This window comes from Rhinoderma darwinii, chromosome 4, assembly GCF_050947455.1.
Source record: "Rhinoderma darwinii isolate aRhiDar2 chromosome 4, aRhiDar2.hap1, whole genome shotgun sequence".
Taxonomy (NCBI): Eukaryota; Metazoa; Chordata; class Amphibia; order Anura; family Rhinodermatidae; genus Rhinoderma; species Rhinoderma darwinii.
In genome coordinates, this window is record NC_134690.1 from 387,435,969 (window position 1) to 387,452,290 (window position 16,322).

The window sequence follows — 16,322 nt, forward strand, 5'->3', positions numbered from 1 at the left end:
GTTTGGTGCATTTTACCACTACGCTTTTGTTTCTTTTTGCGAACACTTTTCAAAACTGTCAGCTGCAAGAAGTGTCTAAAACACATACATTTGACGCGCTCATACTTCACCGTTTTTGCCCAATTTGTGCCAGAATTGCCTAGTAGATCTTCTATACTGTGTATCCAATCAGACGATAGGAATGATAACAGCAGCATGAGAGTATTGTGCTTATCTTGTGGACGCAGTGACCTGTCCAGTTGTCAATATCATCAGTGAGGACATGGCTACATGAAATAGGGACTGTGTCCCAGTGTGAGAGGGAATAGAACACCCAATAATCAATCAGGTGAAAAGTGTAATATCATTCTGTATAATGCCGTGACATATCCAGTATCCACCTATGTCATTTTGCTAGTGAAGACAGGGATGCATGAAGTGGGTGTTGATAAAACACTTTCAAGAAATTTAGATAGAGGAAATGATCACAGCAGCAGCAGAAGAGTGTGTTGGTCTTGTGGGAGACAGTGACCTTCCCAATTATGTGATGGTGTTAGTTGGGAAACTGGTTGCTACTGAGATTTTTACCGTGAATGATAAGGTCTCAAGAATACGATACTCCTGATAGATGGGTGGGAGGAGAGACAATGACTCAACATTATACTGGGTTTCCTTTAGCCCACTAAAGGAAATGTTTCTGAATTTCCTTCCTCCAACTTTACAGAAAATGGGCACTAGGTTAATAAGGTCTAATAGGTTATTACTGAACCATCCCGTAAGAAATAGACTCTAGTGGCAAATGATTGGCTCCAAAGTCAGCTACATATGGGGTTCTAACTTCTGGATTTTTGGGGCACTGTTGTATTCGGGGCCCATTATTGTGTCAGAGCCTGGTCCTCTTAAAGGGTCCTCTAGTACTCTGGAGGGACAGTCCGAACTTTTTGGAAATGCCATAAATGTATTTGGTTGGAATACCCCTTGACTGTGTGGAGCAGATCAAGCAGCATGAGATTTGTGCTGGACAAAATGTACGTTTTCTTCTATACTGTATTTTCACTGATTAAAATGCTTTAGACTGATTTGTAGTTGCGTTAGACTCTTTAGATCGCACTATATTCTTAGATTCAGATGTAGTATTTGTATTGTGTGTAAAGATCTGTTACACAACACTGGGCAGCATTAGGGGCCATTATCACCCAATTTAAGAATTAAACATGAGGACGCAGAACACTACGATCCTTCGCTCCAGCTGGAATCATTTCTGCCATTGGCTGAAGACGTTATGAAAGTGATAAAACAAATCTGTAAAAAGAACTCCGCTCTTCTGACAGTGGGAATTTGCAGAAATTATTGAATCGATGAAAAGCAATTGAATTTTCTATGAAGTTTTCTAGTCTCTGAAAGGCCGATATGTATCAGGGTTAAGAAGCCTCTGATAACAAGATTACTGATTTCCCTGGATGAAATATTTATTCAGTGGGTCTTTGCAAATGAAAGGAAAAATTTTCAATGATGTGCAACGTGCGGAAAATCAATTGACTTGGATTCTACTGGAAAAATAATATTTACTGAGATGATTTTCGCTGCATTCACCACGAAGGCGGAGGAATAAAACACATTTGCGTCTCTGTTTAATGCTTATCCTGCATTGATGACACTGGAACATCTCTATTGTGGGACCACTAGTCATTATGCCAATTGCGTTGCATAGAAGAGCATCTCGGCGAGGCGGCCTTACGGGTGGGTGTCTGACCTGTTTGGTCGCACAGGACGCATCAGGCACGCCTTCTAAAGGCGACGACTCAGATGGCCTGGCACCTGAGACTTGGGACCACCCCGGATCTTAATATTAATTTATATCACGAATACTTCGACATTGATGAGCACTTTTATTAGATTACTTATACAGGGAGCTGTGTTTTTGCGCTTTATGTTATTATTTTAGCACTGTATGGTAACCCATATCGGTAACATTTTACATATGTTGTGAAGTGTAATGGGGTTGTCTGATTTGTGGATGCCATCTGAGTCAAACTGATTGAAAATATCTTCGGGGCCAACAATGTCAACTACCTTGTTTCTGTGACAGGAAGTAGCTGTCTATGGCATCAGTCATATTATCTCTATCAAGGGGCTAATTGTCACATGGTCACTCAAAGGGTCTACCCCACCTCCCTCTCACAGGCCTGCCTGGCAGTCAGTCACAGTGCGAGAACCCTCCCTCTCTCTTCCCACTAACTATACAGAGACGAGCTTGTTTGGATTTATGTCTGTAGAGTGTGAAACATAATCCTCAGTGTCCAAATGTACATCCATAAGAGATATGTCAGACAGGCCAGAGCCACCGGCAACAGGAGTTGCTTTGCCTTCGTCTTGATCAGTACCGGATGATAATAGGTTAAAAATGTTTTAGCCTTACTATAATTTATGTATTTCTGCTGCTTGTCTAGCGCCAACATATTCTGGAGCAGTGTACACAAATTCTCATCACTCACTGTCACAACTATGACATCATGGGATCTATGATGAAGAGAACCCTTTCATTACATTCACATGCTTTAAAGGAACATTCCAGGAAAAAACAATACACTGTGTTATGCCTAGTACCGGGCTTGAGGGGGAGGAGCATGACAAATAGATAAAAATAACACCAAAGAGGGAATCCCTGTGTCATGCACCGCCCCCTCTGGCCCTGCTCTAGAAATAACATGCATCAGTTTTGCTGGATTGTTCCTTTGATAGATCCTTAATATATAGTAATTAAACCGGAAGAGCATATAGCAGAAGCACGGCATTACTTTTGGATTGACTTTGAAAATAACACATTAGGCAATTATATTTTTTAGAAACCACGATAAATATAAAGTATTTTACGAAGTACCCACCACTATGGTCCAGTGATGGCCTTATATAAAAGAAATCTGTGGAGGTTTCGAGTTATGTATTATCATTTTAATAACGTGTCGCACACTCGGCTCTTTAGATCCATGGACAAAGTGTGAGAAATACACATAGACCTAAAGGTGCACAATTATTGGACTCCAGCTTATGAGGGATCCTCGTTTCATACATGCTACTTCGCCCTCCACATCACTGCTATGTCTCTGGTCATCTTAGGTAATTGGCAGTCTAATATATCTTTCATGTTGACGCTTCTATACCAGGGGACTTAGATTGAAGAGATACCATTGATGTTAGTTGGGGTAGAAACTATTTTAAATACATTTTCAATGGTTAAATTATGAAGAGTAAAAGGATTTCTTGGATGCGATATAAATCTCTTTAAAGGGACAACCAGTTGGTGTCTTCTTTAATCAAGGACGAAACAATAGTGTGTACAGAGATAGCAGTCACACCGGGGCGATAGAGCCTGAGGGGACCCAAATGCCCATCAGCCACATTAGAAGACACCAGTAATATAAGTGGCACAGGTGAGTGGTCCTGTAGCAGATTTAGCATTGGGGCCCCAGGAGCTTCAACCTTTGACTCTGTTTTTGATTCCAGTTTTTTTATGCCATATTCCAATGCAAAGGGTGAGAAAAAAAACAAAGCAAAAACAAAATCAAGTCTTCCATTTGTGTCTCTTCTGTCTCTCTTTCCGTTTCACAGTCCTCAGGCTACTCTGACTTTATGTGATTGCTCTCTATTAGGTTTATTTTTGTATTTTTATCTCATTTATATCCATCTTTAGTTATCAAGATATTATTTAAAATGTATCTAGGAAAATCCAGCCCTCCTCTTCTAAAAGAAAAAATGTAGACCCCATAGACTAAAAAGTAATGGTTTGCTTATGCATTTCGGCCAAAGACCCTTTTAGTTATTGCTACTTTCTATGACAGGATCTTTGCTCGAAACGCCTAAGTGAACCATTGCTCTTTGGTCTACGGAGTCCGATATAGATATTTTTGCTTTTATGGGGTAGACAAGAGCTTGATTTTTCTTGATGCATTCACCACTGGGACCTCTGCACTATATCTGTACACCAAACATTTCCTCACTGTATACCATCAGCAGGTTACAATGGTGGGAGTTTGTAAGTTTAGGCTACAGCCATTGATAATGACCTAAAACCCTTTGGAACTTCAAAAGAAATGTGGGAACTTTATTAGAAGCCCTAATTATTGGGAAACTTCTTGAGTCCCAGCTCAGTAACCACCTCCGGTCTAATCTTCTGACATTTCTGTAGCTGACCATTATTAGACACCAATGCTCTGCAGCATTTATTCAAGTAACACGAAGAGGCGTTAACAGGTCTCCGGACTTGCTCTGTAGAAGTCGCATGGAAATCTCCACTTTTTGACCCATGTCACATCATATTAGCAAATACTTTAGAACAGAGGTCTCCAAACTGTGGCTCTCCAATTGCTTCAAAACTACAATTCCCAGCATGTCTTCACACGCTGCGGCTGTCAGGGCATTCTGGGAGTTGTAGTCTTGCAACAGCTATAGATCTACAGGTTGGAGATCACTGCTTTAGAGAAATGGGGCGCTCTGGTTTCTATCGTTGGGTGTTCGTACTTATCCTTTGGTCAGGTTTAGACTAAAGTTAGATGGCTGTTTGTTCCATGCAATGGGAGTACCATGACATGATCTTTGTGAGACTCCGGTTGCCAATAAACTAGAGCCCTTTCTCCATTTTTCAGTGAACATTACATTAGTTTATCATTATGTGATTCTTGTTGACTGGTATGGAGTGCAATAAGTCTTCTATTGCTGTGGTGAAAAAGCTTCACTTTGATGTAACTCTTTATGGCTTGTATGTCAAGGAGTCAAATCCATGACCTATAATAGTACATGGATATGAGCAGCACAGCAAACACAGCTCCGGATAGTGGACTCATGGTGCACGTGGTCAAGTGTTCAGACAAGAAGAAGAACCTCAGCACTTCAATATAATACAGGGTCGAGCTGGAGAAGGGCAAGCCGAAATCTGTCTAATAAATATAGACCTATACTCATCCCCGGTACCATCATACCAAGTGCTATCCTATATTACACACTATAGTGTGTAATAGAAACAAATAGCACTGTCTAGCCTTACATATAATGGGGGGGCTTTACAATTGCTTCACAATTCGGGCTCCATTTGCACAAAAAAAATTAGTGTATGTGCGTTGTGCCAGATTTATTGTGTGTTTTTAGATGCTTTTTACGCTTTACTAGACAGTTTTTAAAAGTTTTAAAAAAGGCGTGTGTCTTAGCAAAACAGTTTTCATGGCACCACTATAATGAGTTTGGGGCATCTTCTGCTTGCCTGGTCTAGTTTTAAGTTGTTTAAATTTATAGGATAATTAAACTTTAAAACATTTTTGACACCTCAGAAGTTTTGATCGGTGGGGTCCGAGCACTAAGATCCCCACCGATCGGGTGAACGCTGTGCTGCCTTTTTTCTAATCGGCTTTCCAGTGGACTTATTTAATGATTGACAGCTATCCCTTTATGCACACTTATACAGGCAAGACTGTCAATCACTGAGTGAACCCGCCCACTGGACTCCTAAGCCTAGAATTAGAAGGGGTTTAGATAAATAAATTACAAGTTCTACTGAATCTTTTCCCACAAAACTATATATCAATCTGCTCAGCTCCTCCTGCTCAGTAACATAAAGCTGGCAGATCGGACTGATTTTTCAACGTGACAGGTTCCCTTTTAATGGAATTGTGATTTCTGTGCTCCATAAAAATATAAATGATGATATATGAAACATGACATGATCACATATCATCACGGACCAGTTTCTCATTCCCGCTCATCATTTGTCACTGCTCATAACATAATATACTCCGGATCATATACTTTTTCTTCTCCTCATTTATCACATTTATCAAACTCATTAGGATTATCTATCGGGCATTTCTAATTCAGGGTAAAGTATAGGGTTTAGAAGTGCAGGGAGGAATTCCACAGGCGAAAAGATAAATGTAATACTACACTACTATACAAGCTGATAGGGGGTTCATTCTTTGTACCCCCTTTTGTTAGTTAGAGCAACTGACCCTCAAGACTGGAAGGACTACTAGGCTCCATTAAAACCAATGATCCCCATTGATTTCAGTGGGCACTCTGTATTGCATCACATTCCCTGAGAATAGCAAGGCTTTAAAAATAAGGTTCCCACCTTATCAGCTAGTCTTGGGGTACCCGCAATCTGACCACCTCCTAAAGTGAACAACCTCTTATAAACTAGATTGGAAACTACCACATGCTGCGGTTGGTTTTACCTCATGGGTGCTACTATGTGACTGGTGATACGGTATAGGCACGATTATGTAACTTGTACTCATGATTTGATATCACTTTTTGTTTGGCTTGGCAGATACAATGCAAGAGCAGTCCATGACAGAAAAATGTCACCCTTTTATTTTTTATATATATATCTCGTACTTTTGCATTATTATATTGGCAAACACTACAGCATGGACACTACTATGTGACTAGGATTACGGTATAAGTGATAGCACTTTGTAGGAACGCTGTCACACTACTGAACGGGCCCTAATATGGCAAAAATCCTCAAAGTGTCTGGCTTATATGGGCAATTACTGGACTTGGCACTACCAAGGGGCCAGCTGCTATGGGAGTCTGTCATAGGGGGGATTGTTTTTTATTTGTAGCTACACAAAGATAAGTGGGAAATATTTCTTTATAACCACTGTAAGACGCAGATAAGAGTTATGGAAACAGTGTAGCTTACATTCTACGCTGTGTCCGTAACTCCTGACCATGTAATCCGTAAGTGGCCAGGAGGCAGCGTGAGCACAAAAAGATAGAACAGGGTTTAGGGGGCCCCGTTCAGGAGATAGGTGTGGGTCCCAGAGGTGGGACCCGCATCTATCTGACATTTATGACATGTCCTGTGGATATGTCATAAATGTCCTTCATGGGATAACCCTTTTAAGTATGATATGTCCATTTTCTGACGCTTGGATCGTTTTTCCTTGTCAGTTCTATGTATTTCTGTGTCTGTGTTTCATTGGGTTCTTTATGTTTAAGACTCGTATGTTTTATTCTGATGCTCATTTTTCTTCCTCTGCTTGGTTACAGGTGTTTCGATGTCGGCCTGCACCGTTTTCTCGTCAGGTAAATCTAAAATAAGAAATACAATCACTCATTACCTGTAAATTTTTGACTTCGTGTTTAAGTAAAAGCTTGAAAGGGGTCGGATTTGCCTAAATGTATGGCAATTCTCAGTCTTGAAAAATTAAATGAGCCTCAAAGCATGAAAAAAGCTCATGCTTCAGTTTATTAGTTTATTATGGATACAGTAAAATACATTACTTTTTATTGTATCATTTTCCAAGCAACAGTCACAATTTCATGCCAAACTCCTAAGTAAAATTGTATCACAGACCGATCACTGTCTAATTGTCATCGCACACCTCAACAACAAAGCCGCTGCGCCGGGACAACACATGAATATGGAACAGTTCTCTTTGTCTAGTCAGGAATTAGCGCACGCTACGATTCACATCACTAAACTGATCCATTTTTATGAAGCCCCTCCATAGATTCCCTCAGTAGATACTTTACATATCTGCAGCCGACAGCTGGCGGATCTGTATGTAGTGTGACGCGCTGACATATTAATACATACAATACGTCTTATCAGTAAATTATGCAGGTAGAGGCAATTCTTGTAATATCGATCCCACTCTTAAAGATGTAGGGGATGTGAACTATCTCCGGCAGCCCAATAGAAAGTGAATGGAGCAGTGGCCGATCATGCGCAGTTCTGCTCCATTCACATAGGGCACTCCGGGACCCTCGTTGTCTAGATCGGTTGGAATCACAGCGGGCGAAATCCTCAACAATCAGGCTTTTATGATCATGGGAAAACCCCTCTAATTAGAAGGATTATCCTACTAAAGACATATCATTAGAGTGCCCTTCAATTCTTATCACTGGGGGCCCGATTGCTGGGGCCCCACCAATGCCTCAAATAAAGAGGCCGCAACCCTAGGTAAATAACTTTTTTCTTAAATACGTCACTTTTGACCCAACTACTTGTAGGAATTGCAACACAGGTTCAGAGAAATGTCTAAGAGGCTTCTGCCCCTTTCCGCTAAGCATTAGTGGGGTTTCAGCATTTGGACCCCAGCGATCAGACATTGATGGCACACCCTAATGATATACCGTCAATGCCTGTTTTTTGAAAATCGCTTTAGGTTGATTCTACAAATACTTGTATTCTGCTCCTGGTTCTACAAGTCAAGCATGTTGAATTAAAAAAGGTCCTATAGCCCTTCTGGCGTGGTTCCTATAATAAAATTATGTGAGGGAATTGCTATTTATCCAACTGCAAAAAGTAAAGTCCCTATAAATTGCAATCACAGATGTTCATCCAGAGCTCTCTATTTCAGTAGATCACCAGATGTCTATTTTTATTATAAATCATGGACACCATGGCGGAACCCGATGGACCTATTATTAGTCAATGGGGTCCATCTGGCACCGGTGGTATCCGTCCTACAAGAGCCGATATTAGTCAGAGTGACTCTTACTCAGGTGGACCTGTGTATTACATAGTTGGCCATTCATTTCTGTGGCCGGCATGAAATACTATATGCTGTAGGGGAAATCTAAGGCCAGCGGCAGCTTGCCCCAGAGATAACAGCTGATCGTTGGGTTTTCCAGTAACCAGACCCGTGGTGAGTATTTGATTGCTGAGGCAACTTTCTTAAGAAAATTGGTTGCCTACATGAGACTACCCCTTTAATGATCCAGTGTACAGCCACCCCCTAAAATTTTGAGTCAGTGGACTGTAAAGAGGGTACTTGCAGCAACCACTATGTTAACCCTCTATAGGCATCTTCTAGATTATTCTGTCTATTGACACACATGCATTAACTGGTATTGTACAATCCACTCGAGTAATTTTACGTCCCGTACTAATAATGGGACAATAGGTAAAAATCGTGTCAAATTAAGGACACAATTTATGCTGCCGGGTGGCTATTAACTGAGAACTTAGCAAAGAACCATATCATCAGGAGCTCAGAGGTTTATTGTGTTTTCTCTTTCCCCCGGTACTCATCGTATTTGTCGCACCAGCAGAGTACTTTGAAAGATGGGACTGCTATTTTAATGTCCATATCAGCTGGATGTCTGAGAAATGTCTTTCCTGTGCAGATATCAGCAGGTCTGCAATTTCCTATAATGGAATCGTGAAATTGGGGCTAATTACTATATTTCATACTAGTGCGTTTAAGGTGTTTGAAGTGTAGCAAAAAGTCAGTATTTTTTTTTTAGCACATTTTTGCAATTAGGTTCTGCCACATTTATTGTGTCCGTACCACTGAGGGTATTTATTGTCCTTCAAAATCTCCACAAATTAGCAATAGGATAGGAAATTGTTATTGAGAGAATTAAAGGGGAATTCCTATGTTTGTATATTCAGGGTAAGCATAGTTCCCTGCTCTCATCCCCAGCTACCAACCTTATTGTGCTCTTTGCTCAGTAAGTGACCTATGGCTCTCATCATCCTTCATTACATCCTCTCACTCCCATATGCAGGACTTCTCTTGTGCTGCACCTATTCTGTGGAACTCACTGCCCCGTGCCAATAGACTTGCTCCTAATATGTTTCAAGCATGCCATATAACCTTATTTCTTCAAGGATTCATGTCACATAATTATAATCCATGGCCATACATAACCTGACCTAGTCACAGCTACCTCCTCTTCTCCTTACCAACACAAGCAGTGGACCATCTTAGGCTCAAGGACCTGGGCGTGATCGCAATCTCACCTGTATTTGCTACTGGATATTGGAATAATAGTCCCATACACTTCTTTGTCCACCCTGTTGGCCAAGAATACTTCAGACCTCTATATCTATGGAAAAATATGTAATCCAGGCTACTGAGAGTTTTCTTCACGTTTCCCCAGACTAACTAATTTGGCGAATTTAGTAATAAATATTAATCGTAAAAATAAAAAGTTCTATGTTGACCCAGCATAGTCTATGGCCCTCCTACTCCAACAAAATCAGTGCTGTGAATGGAAGTTCTGCAGGAATAACCTCGCCAAGTGCTCACTGGTGTCTGTTACACAAGTATATTCCTGTATTCAGGAATAATTCCCTGCTGGCCCCAGGACTTGTTGATTATCCGGCCATTGATTTTCTGTATAATGTTAGTGAAAACGGGTAGTTGGCAAGTAGTTGCCAGTAGACACAGGAGTCTCGTATAGTAAAATATTAGCCAGGGTCAGTAGGGAGACATACAGTAGCCAAAAACACAATATAGTGGGGCAAAAAAAAAAGTCAAACTAACCTGAGGTCAAACATTAGAATCTTTAACAAACAAACTTGACTCAGAATCCCTATGAAACAAGCTAAATTCAGGGTAGAACAATAGCTGATCAGAAAAATCCACTATAATTAACAATACGTAGGTGTCTGTTCCACACATTTTACCCTGATGGGCCGAATCAACAATAGAAGGGTTTGCAACGCTCTCTAGAGGTAGAACTGAGCACTACATTCCAATAGAAGGGATCACTGAGGTCCCCATAGGCAGAACAGAATGGTAGTACACTAAGCTTGTTACATACCCTTAAAGGGTTTGTCCACTACCGGACAACTTATAACCTATCCACCGGATAGGTCATCAGTATATGATCTGTGGGGGTCCGACATCTGGACCATGCACCAATCAGCTGGTCCGGTGCAGCCGGGTACCAGACGTCCATGCCAGAAGCAGATGGCTCTGGTCACGGAATAGAGGACAAGCTGCAGTACTGCAGCTCTGCTCCTACTCAAGTAAATAGGAGCAGAGTTGCAGTACTGCAGCACGACCGTTATGCTATGTACGGTGCCAACTGCTTCCGACTCCATACATTGCACACTGTGCAATGACATCCGGTTCCTGCAGGCCACTGGAGCAGCTGGTCGGTGCGTGGTCCGGATGTCACACCTTCACAGATCATATACTGATGACCTATCCGTTGGATAGGTCATCAGTTGTCAGGTAGTCGAAAACCCCTTTAACTTATGTTATTTTTTTAATGTAGTTTGAGAAAACCTGTCTCATTGGATAGTATGATTATTCTTGGAAGAGTTGAGAGGACAGAGGAAGAAGACAACTAGAAGGGTAGATCGATATAATCATAACAATTATAAGTACGCCATTGAGAAGTCTGCAGAACCAAAGATAAGACATAAGGCATTCTAGAGAAATACTATTTGTATGCATTGGCCTACATAGAGGGTAGAGGTGCCCATTTCAATGATTAAAATGGGCCTCTGCTAGGTTTTGCTACCCAGGGCAGAAGGGTCTGATGTTTGTTTCCCCCTCTCCATAACTTTGAGCCAATATCCCACTGCAGTTACCCAATAGCAAGGAGAATGGGACCAATCATGAATGGACCCCCTCTCTCTAAGAGTCCCATAGCAGCTGCATGGTCTACCACTATGGTATGTTTAGCCTTGTTCGTATGGTTGGCAGGAATGGAAGCCAAGTTCATGGCACAATGTAGACATCAGATCCTCTTTAAATAAAGCTGCACGTTGCGCATTACATGGAATATAAAAAAAAGACATTTGGTAATATATTTCTAGTTAAAAAGAAAATTTCTTGTGCGTCTACTCATTATCTTCCTTGGGAATTATGAGGCTGAACAACTTCATAAGAGCCTTTTTGTTATATCATTTTAACAATCCAACTTCTTCAGAGACTATAACGCAGAAGATAGATGACCTGGAGGAGCTTGTATGAATGTTTATTTGGCTACAAATAATACACAGCTGACGTAAGGAACCGGGAGCAATATTTAACATCTAAAAATAGAAATCTTATAAACCCAGTGGAAACTAATTGAATTTCCTATACAAAGTATTGTAATTAGTGCACTGTTTGTGGAAAATCATGAAAGTGCAAAGTAGAAGATAATATTACTGCGGCATAGAAAATGAACTTGTTTTATAAGGAAATACTTGCAGATTTCTTTATTCATTTGCATACCATATACCGAGAAAAGCAACACAAAAAAAAGTAGCCTCCCCGGTATTCACCCATACAAGGATCTAAACTTTGATTTGGGTAGACTACCAGGTTGCTACCTCTTGAGGTGGTCCCAGTGTGAGTAGCAACTGGCCCAGCAGACAAGGAGAACACGGCGAAATACCCCGTTGGTACAGGCACTGGCAGATGATACCGTGGCAGGCAGGTATAGATCTGGGATCACAATTCGTAGCAGATAGTAGGTCTTCAGGCTCGCAGCAGGACACAGATTGCCAACAGGTAATAGGCCATGGGGTCGTATCAGTTAACAGGATAACAGACTGATAGCTGGTAGCACGATACAGACTGGTAGCCGGTAGCAGGAAGCAGACTGGTAGCGGGATTCAGACTGGTAATGGGTAGCAGGATACGAACTGCTAGCAAGTAACGAGATGCGGACTGTTATCCAGTAGCAGGATACAAGCAGGAGCCTTCGCAGGAAACAGGATTGGTTGGGGAGGATTGTGAATGCGCGTGCGCACGCTGGTCCTTTTTGAGAAAGCCATGTAGCGCACGCGCCTTATAGGACATGTGTTAGAGAGCAGGAGGAGGAGCCATGGGAGGCAGAGCAGAAGCATCAGTGGCCGCGAGCAGCAGAGGGACCAGGACAGGGAATGTGAGCAAACCGGTGGCGGGAATCCCCCGGCAGGAGCCACCGTCATTGCAATTCGACACAAGAAATACACAAATTTAACAACAAATAAAAACACAAAACCAGACTTGGACACACACTCGTACAGTGGTCCGGCTTCAGTACAAAACTCTTGATAAGGTACATGTGGACCAATATACAAATAATAGAACAAAAAAAAAAAGGGGGGCACTCTGAAAGAAACATAAGGAGTGTAAACATTTATCCCACTAGCATTCAAGAAAACAAAATAAAGAAAAGCAACACAAAAGAAATTCACATCAAACAATATCTATCAATAAATGTAACCCTTTAATTGAAGCAACATGTTTCATAATCTGTTTACAGAGACTAGAACTAGACGGGGATCCATAATAAGATCAGACACCACGTATAGAACCCCAAACAATCACAAAGCTAGACTTACAAAAACTCATATAATATAACATAGAAATAGAACAGTGCTGCAAATAGAAAATGTTCATAAATCCATAATCCATAATGTGACATCAAAAGGCAACCCTTATATCAGGCAAGCGGGTTTGTACAGCATACCCTACCCCACATATACTGTATCTCCAAAACAACCTGCTTCCTAAGGGTTGTTCTAGTGATAGGCATAAACATCAGGATAACCATTGGCCTCAATTTAAATACTAAGCTCCTTACCGTTCAACGCATTACTGTGTGTTATCGAGATAATGATCGTCTGGCCGCGGTGACCTTGTGATGCAACTAGTTACCGGCTGTCACGTAGGGTTCGTGGACCCACTGGGCCGTACCGCCTTGGCGGTATGGCAGCTGGCTAACAGGGTGCAGGTCAGAGTCTATAGTTCGTATAGGGTACCTGTGGCAGCTCGGACAGTAGCAAGGCAGGCTCGGCTGGGACTAGGCAGCAGGTAGATGTCAGGCGTGGAGTAGCAGGACAGGCGTAGCATACAGCACAGCACGGCATGACCAGGATAGCACGGGATACAGGATACAGGAACAGGGAACACTGGGAGCTGGAAAACACTAGGAGACCATTTGCAAGACAAACTTAGGGTACGACAACAACGCTCAGGCATTGAAGCAACGGGAGTCAGACACTATTTATATCGAAAATTAGAAAAACACAAATTTTATTAATAACATTTGAACAATGAGAAGATATAAAATATATAGAGGATCCAAAAATAAGATCGGACTGTACATGGGCCACACAAATGTACAAATTGGTATCACAGCAAAATCATAGTAATTAGTACATAAGTTTAGGATTGAAACATGCTTGGTACTAATGAGAGGCAGGTAACATCGGGTATACAAAGGGGAGCAAAAGCTAAAGAGTCTAGCTTAAATAACCCACATGAGGACAAAAAGACAAATAGTAAATACAGACACTAAAATAGTAGTATCTAAAGATGTTCAAAACAGTGTGTAGCTAAGACTGAGTAAAGTTCCAAACAATGTAAAGTAACCTGATGTGCCTAACCCATAGATGCAGCTTTTTCACGGGCAAACACGAAACGCGCGTCGGGGCTCTTCTTTCTCTGGGCCACCTGTTTTGAACCTCTTAAATAGTGTCTGACTCTCCTTTCTCAGTTGTAAAGTATGATATATTGGAGTTTCTATTTTGTAACTTCTCTCCTGTACTCTGGTGGTGTTTAACCCTATGTAGGGATCGCCTAGCCATATGCACGTGTCCTGTGAGACTTATGTTGTTTATGAGTGAGACTTGGTGACTTGCTCTTAAAGAATTTAAAAAACAGAAATAATAATGATCTGAAATGTGTTTTAACAGATTTTGACCTGAAATGCATTGTTAAAGATTTTTGTTGATTTTCAATTATCCTTCTTTATTGATGATTTTCTCGCAGGGTCAAGACTTTTGGGTAAAATTTATGCTGCTGGGCTGGTAAACTCTGCCAGTTAATGGCATGTTTCTTTCCATACTTGGATGCTCCCTCTTTTTACATTTAAAACTTTACTGTAATTGACAGGTTCATTTTAAAGAGTAACTAAACTTTCAGAAAACTTCTGACATGTCATAGTGACATGTCAAAAGTTTTGATCGGTGGGGGTCCGAGCTCAGAGATCCCCACCGATTGCTAAAACGCAGAAGCGCTTGGGTGATCGTGGAGCCGCTTAGTTTCTTATTGACTTTTCTCAGCAAGCCGAGCAGCTGGTGTAATGGCTCAATAGAAAGTCTCAGTGCTCGGACCCTCACCGATCAAAACTTCTGACGTGTCACTATGACATGTCAGAAGTTTTTTGGAAGTTTAGTTACCCTATTAACTGGTAATCTAGACATCGATATTAGAAAAAAGGAAATTGCCTTTTAGTTTTTTTTGACTGATTATACTGGATAATCTCACCTATTGGTATGTAACTCTAAGTCTGACACCATGACTAGCACATTTCAGGTCTTCAGATTCCCTGTTCTCGAATAGAGGTTTTAGAAAATGGTATTCATTTCAAATTAAGTCCCTGTTCAGTTAAGAAAAATCACTGCTCATCTTCTCGCTCTTTGACGCCGATAAACAAGATAAAACGACGGTCTCTAATTAGTGTGACACTTGTGACTATGTAGACTGAATGCGCTGTGATCAAATAGCACACATGACATCTCCTCCTTCTGCCCAGTTCTTTTCTCATAGATGAGACGTTACCCCCTTCTTTTTTCATCTTTATAGTTTAAAGCGAGAATTTCTTCAGAAAGTGATATTTTTGTCTATAAAACAAAAAGTTTCATCCGTTTAATGATTGTTTTTGTTTTTTTTGGCTTTTTATATTTCTGATTCTGCTGTCTCACATTATGTACTGTTTATGTTGGGATGATATTGTAAAGTGCCTGGTTCTATGATACTTAGAGAAAGAGTCACACATTTCACCTGTCCCCATTGTCCCGTCACTTCAGTTTGGGTCTTGATACTTTTGAATTGGGTTTTGTTTTAAAAAATGTTTACTCTTTGAGATACAGAGTCTTTGTATCCTGTATACATAGAAGCTGTATCCTGCGGTCAAAGCCAAATCCATCAGGTTAGCGGGATTGACGCCTTCGTTGAGCGCTGGTCCTGCGTGTCTCTGATATGCAGGATCCACCTGTTATAGATCACATCCAAGTTTATGAACTTTGATGTGATTGATAATAGCTAGATCACACGAAGAACCAGCGATCAATGAAGCCATCAGTCCCGCTGACCTGACGGATTCGGCTTTGACCACAACATACAGCTTCTATGTATCCAGGATACATAGAAGCTGTATCTCAAAAAGTACCATTTTTTTTTTTTTAATAAAACCCTATTCAAAAGTTGTTCAAAATTAAATTGGTTGATTATGGACTAAAGGGGTCCATAATCAACAAATTATTTTTACTGGATCCAGCAACCTAGGTAGAGTCCGGTGTTTGTCTTCATGTTTGTCGACACCCTTACTTACCAATCTCAAGAGAGATATAAGTAATAGGTTATTTAGTTGGATTTTTATCCCAACTTCTATCTCAGCCAATCGTTCACACCGCTTGAGAGATCTGGCTACACATGCCATCTGTATGGTCATAAATGCTGGGGCCATTGAATCAACTGTAGGCGAATGACATCACAACCATTTTCAGAAAATTGCATTGCCATAATTTGGTTAAGTGCCTTATGTCTCTTGTCAACCCACATCAAATATCCTCATTTGTCTTTATTTACTTGTGCCCAGAGTGGAGGTGCCTACTTCAC

General features: G+C 41.0%; 1 protein-coding gene across 3 annotated transcripts in view; it reads left to right on the forward strand.

Annotated features, from left to right (window-relative positions):
- Nucleotides 1–16,322, forward strand: part of HHAT (hedgehog acyltransferase) — a 261,528-nt gene that overhangs the window by 127,385 nt on the left and 117,821 nt on the right. For all 3 annotated transcript variants that reach the window (XM_075864591.1, XM_075864590.1, XM_075864592.1), the window contains exon 9: nt 7,024–7,059. In XM_075864591.1, coding sequence (XP_075720706.1) covers nt 7,024–7,059 — 36 coding nt within the window. The remainder of the gene's footprint in view (nt 1–7,023; nt 7,060–16,322) is intronic.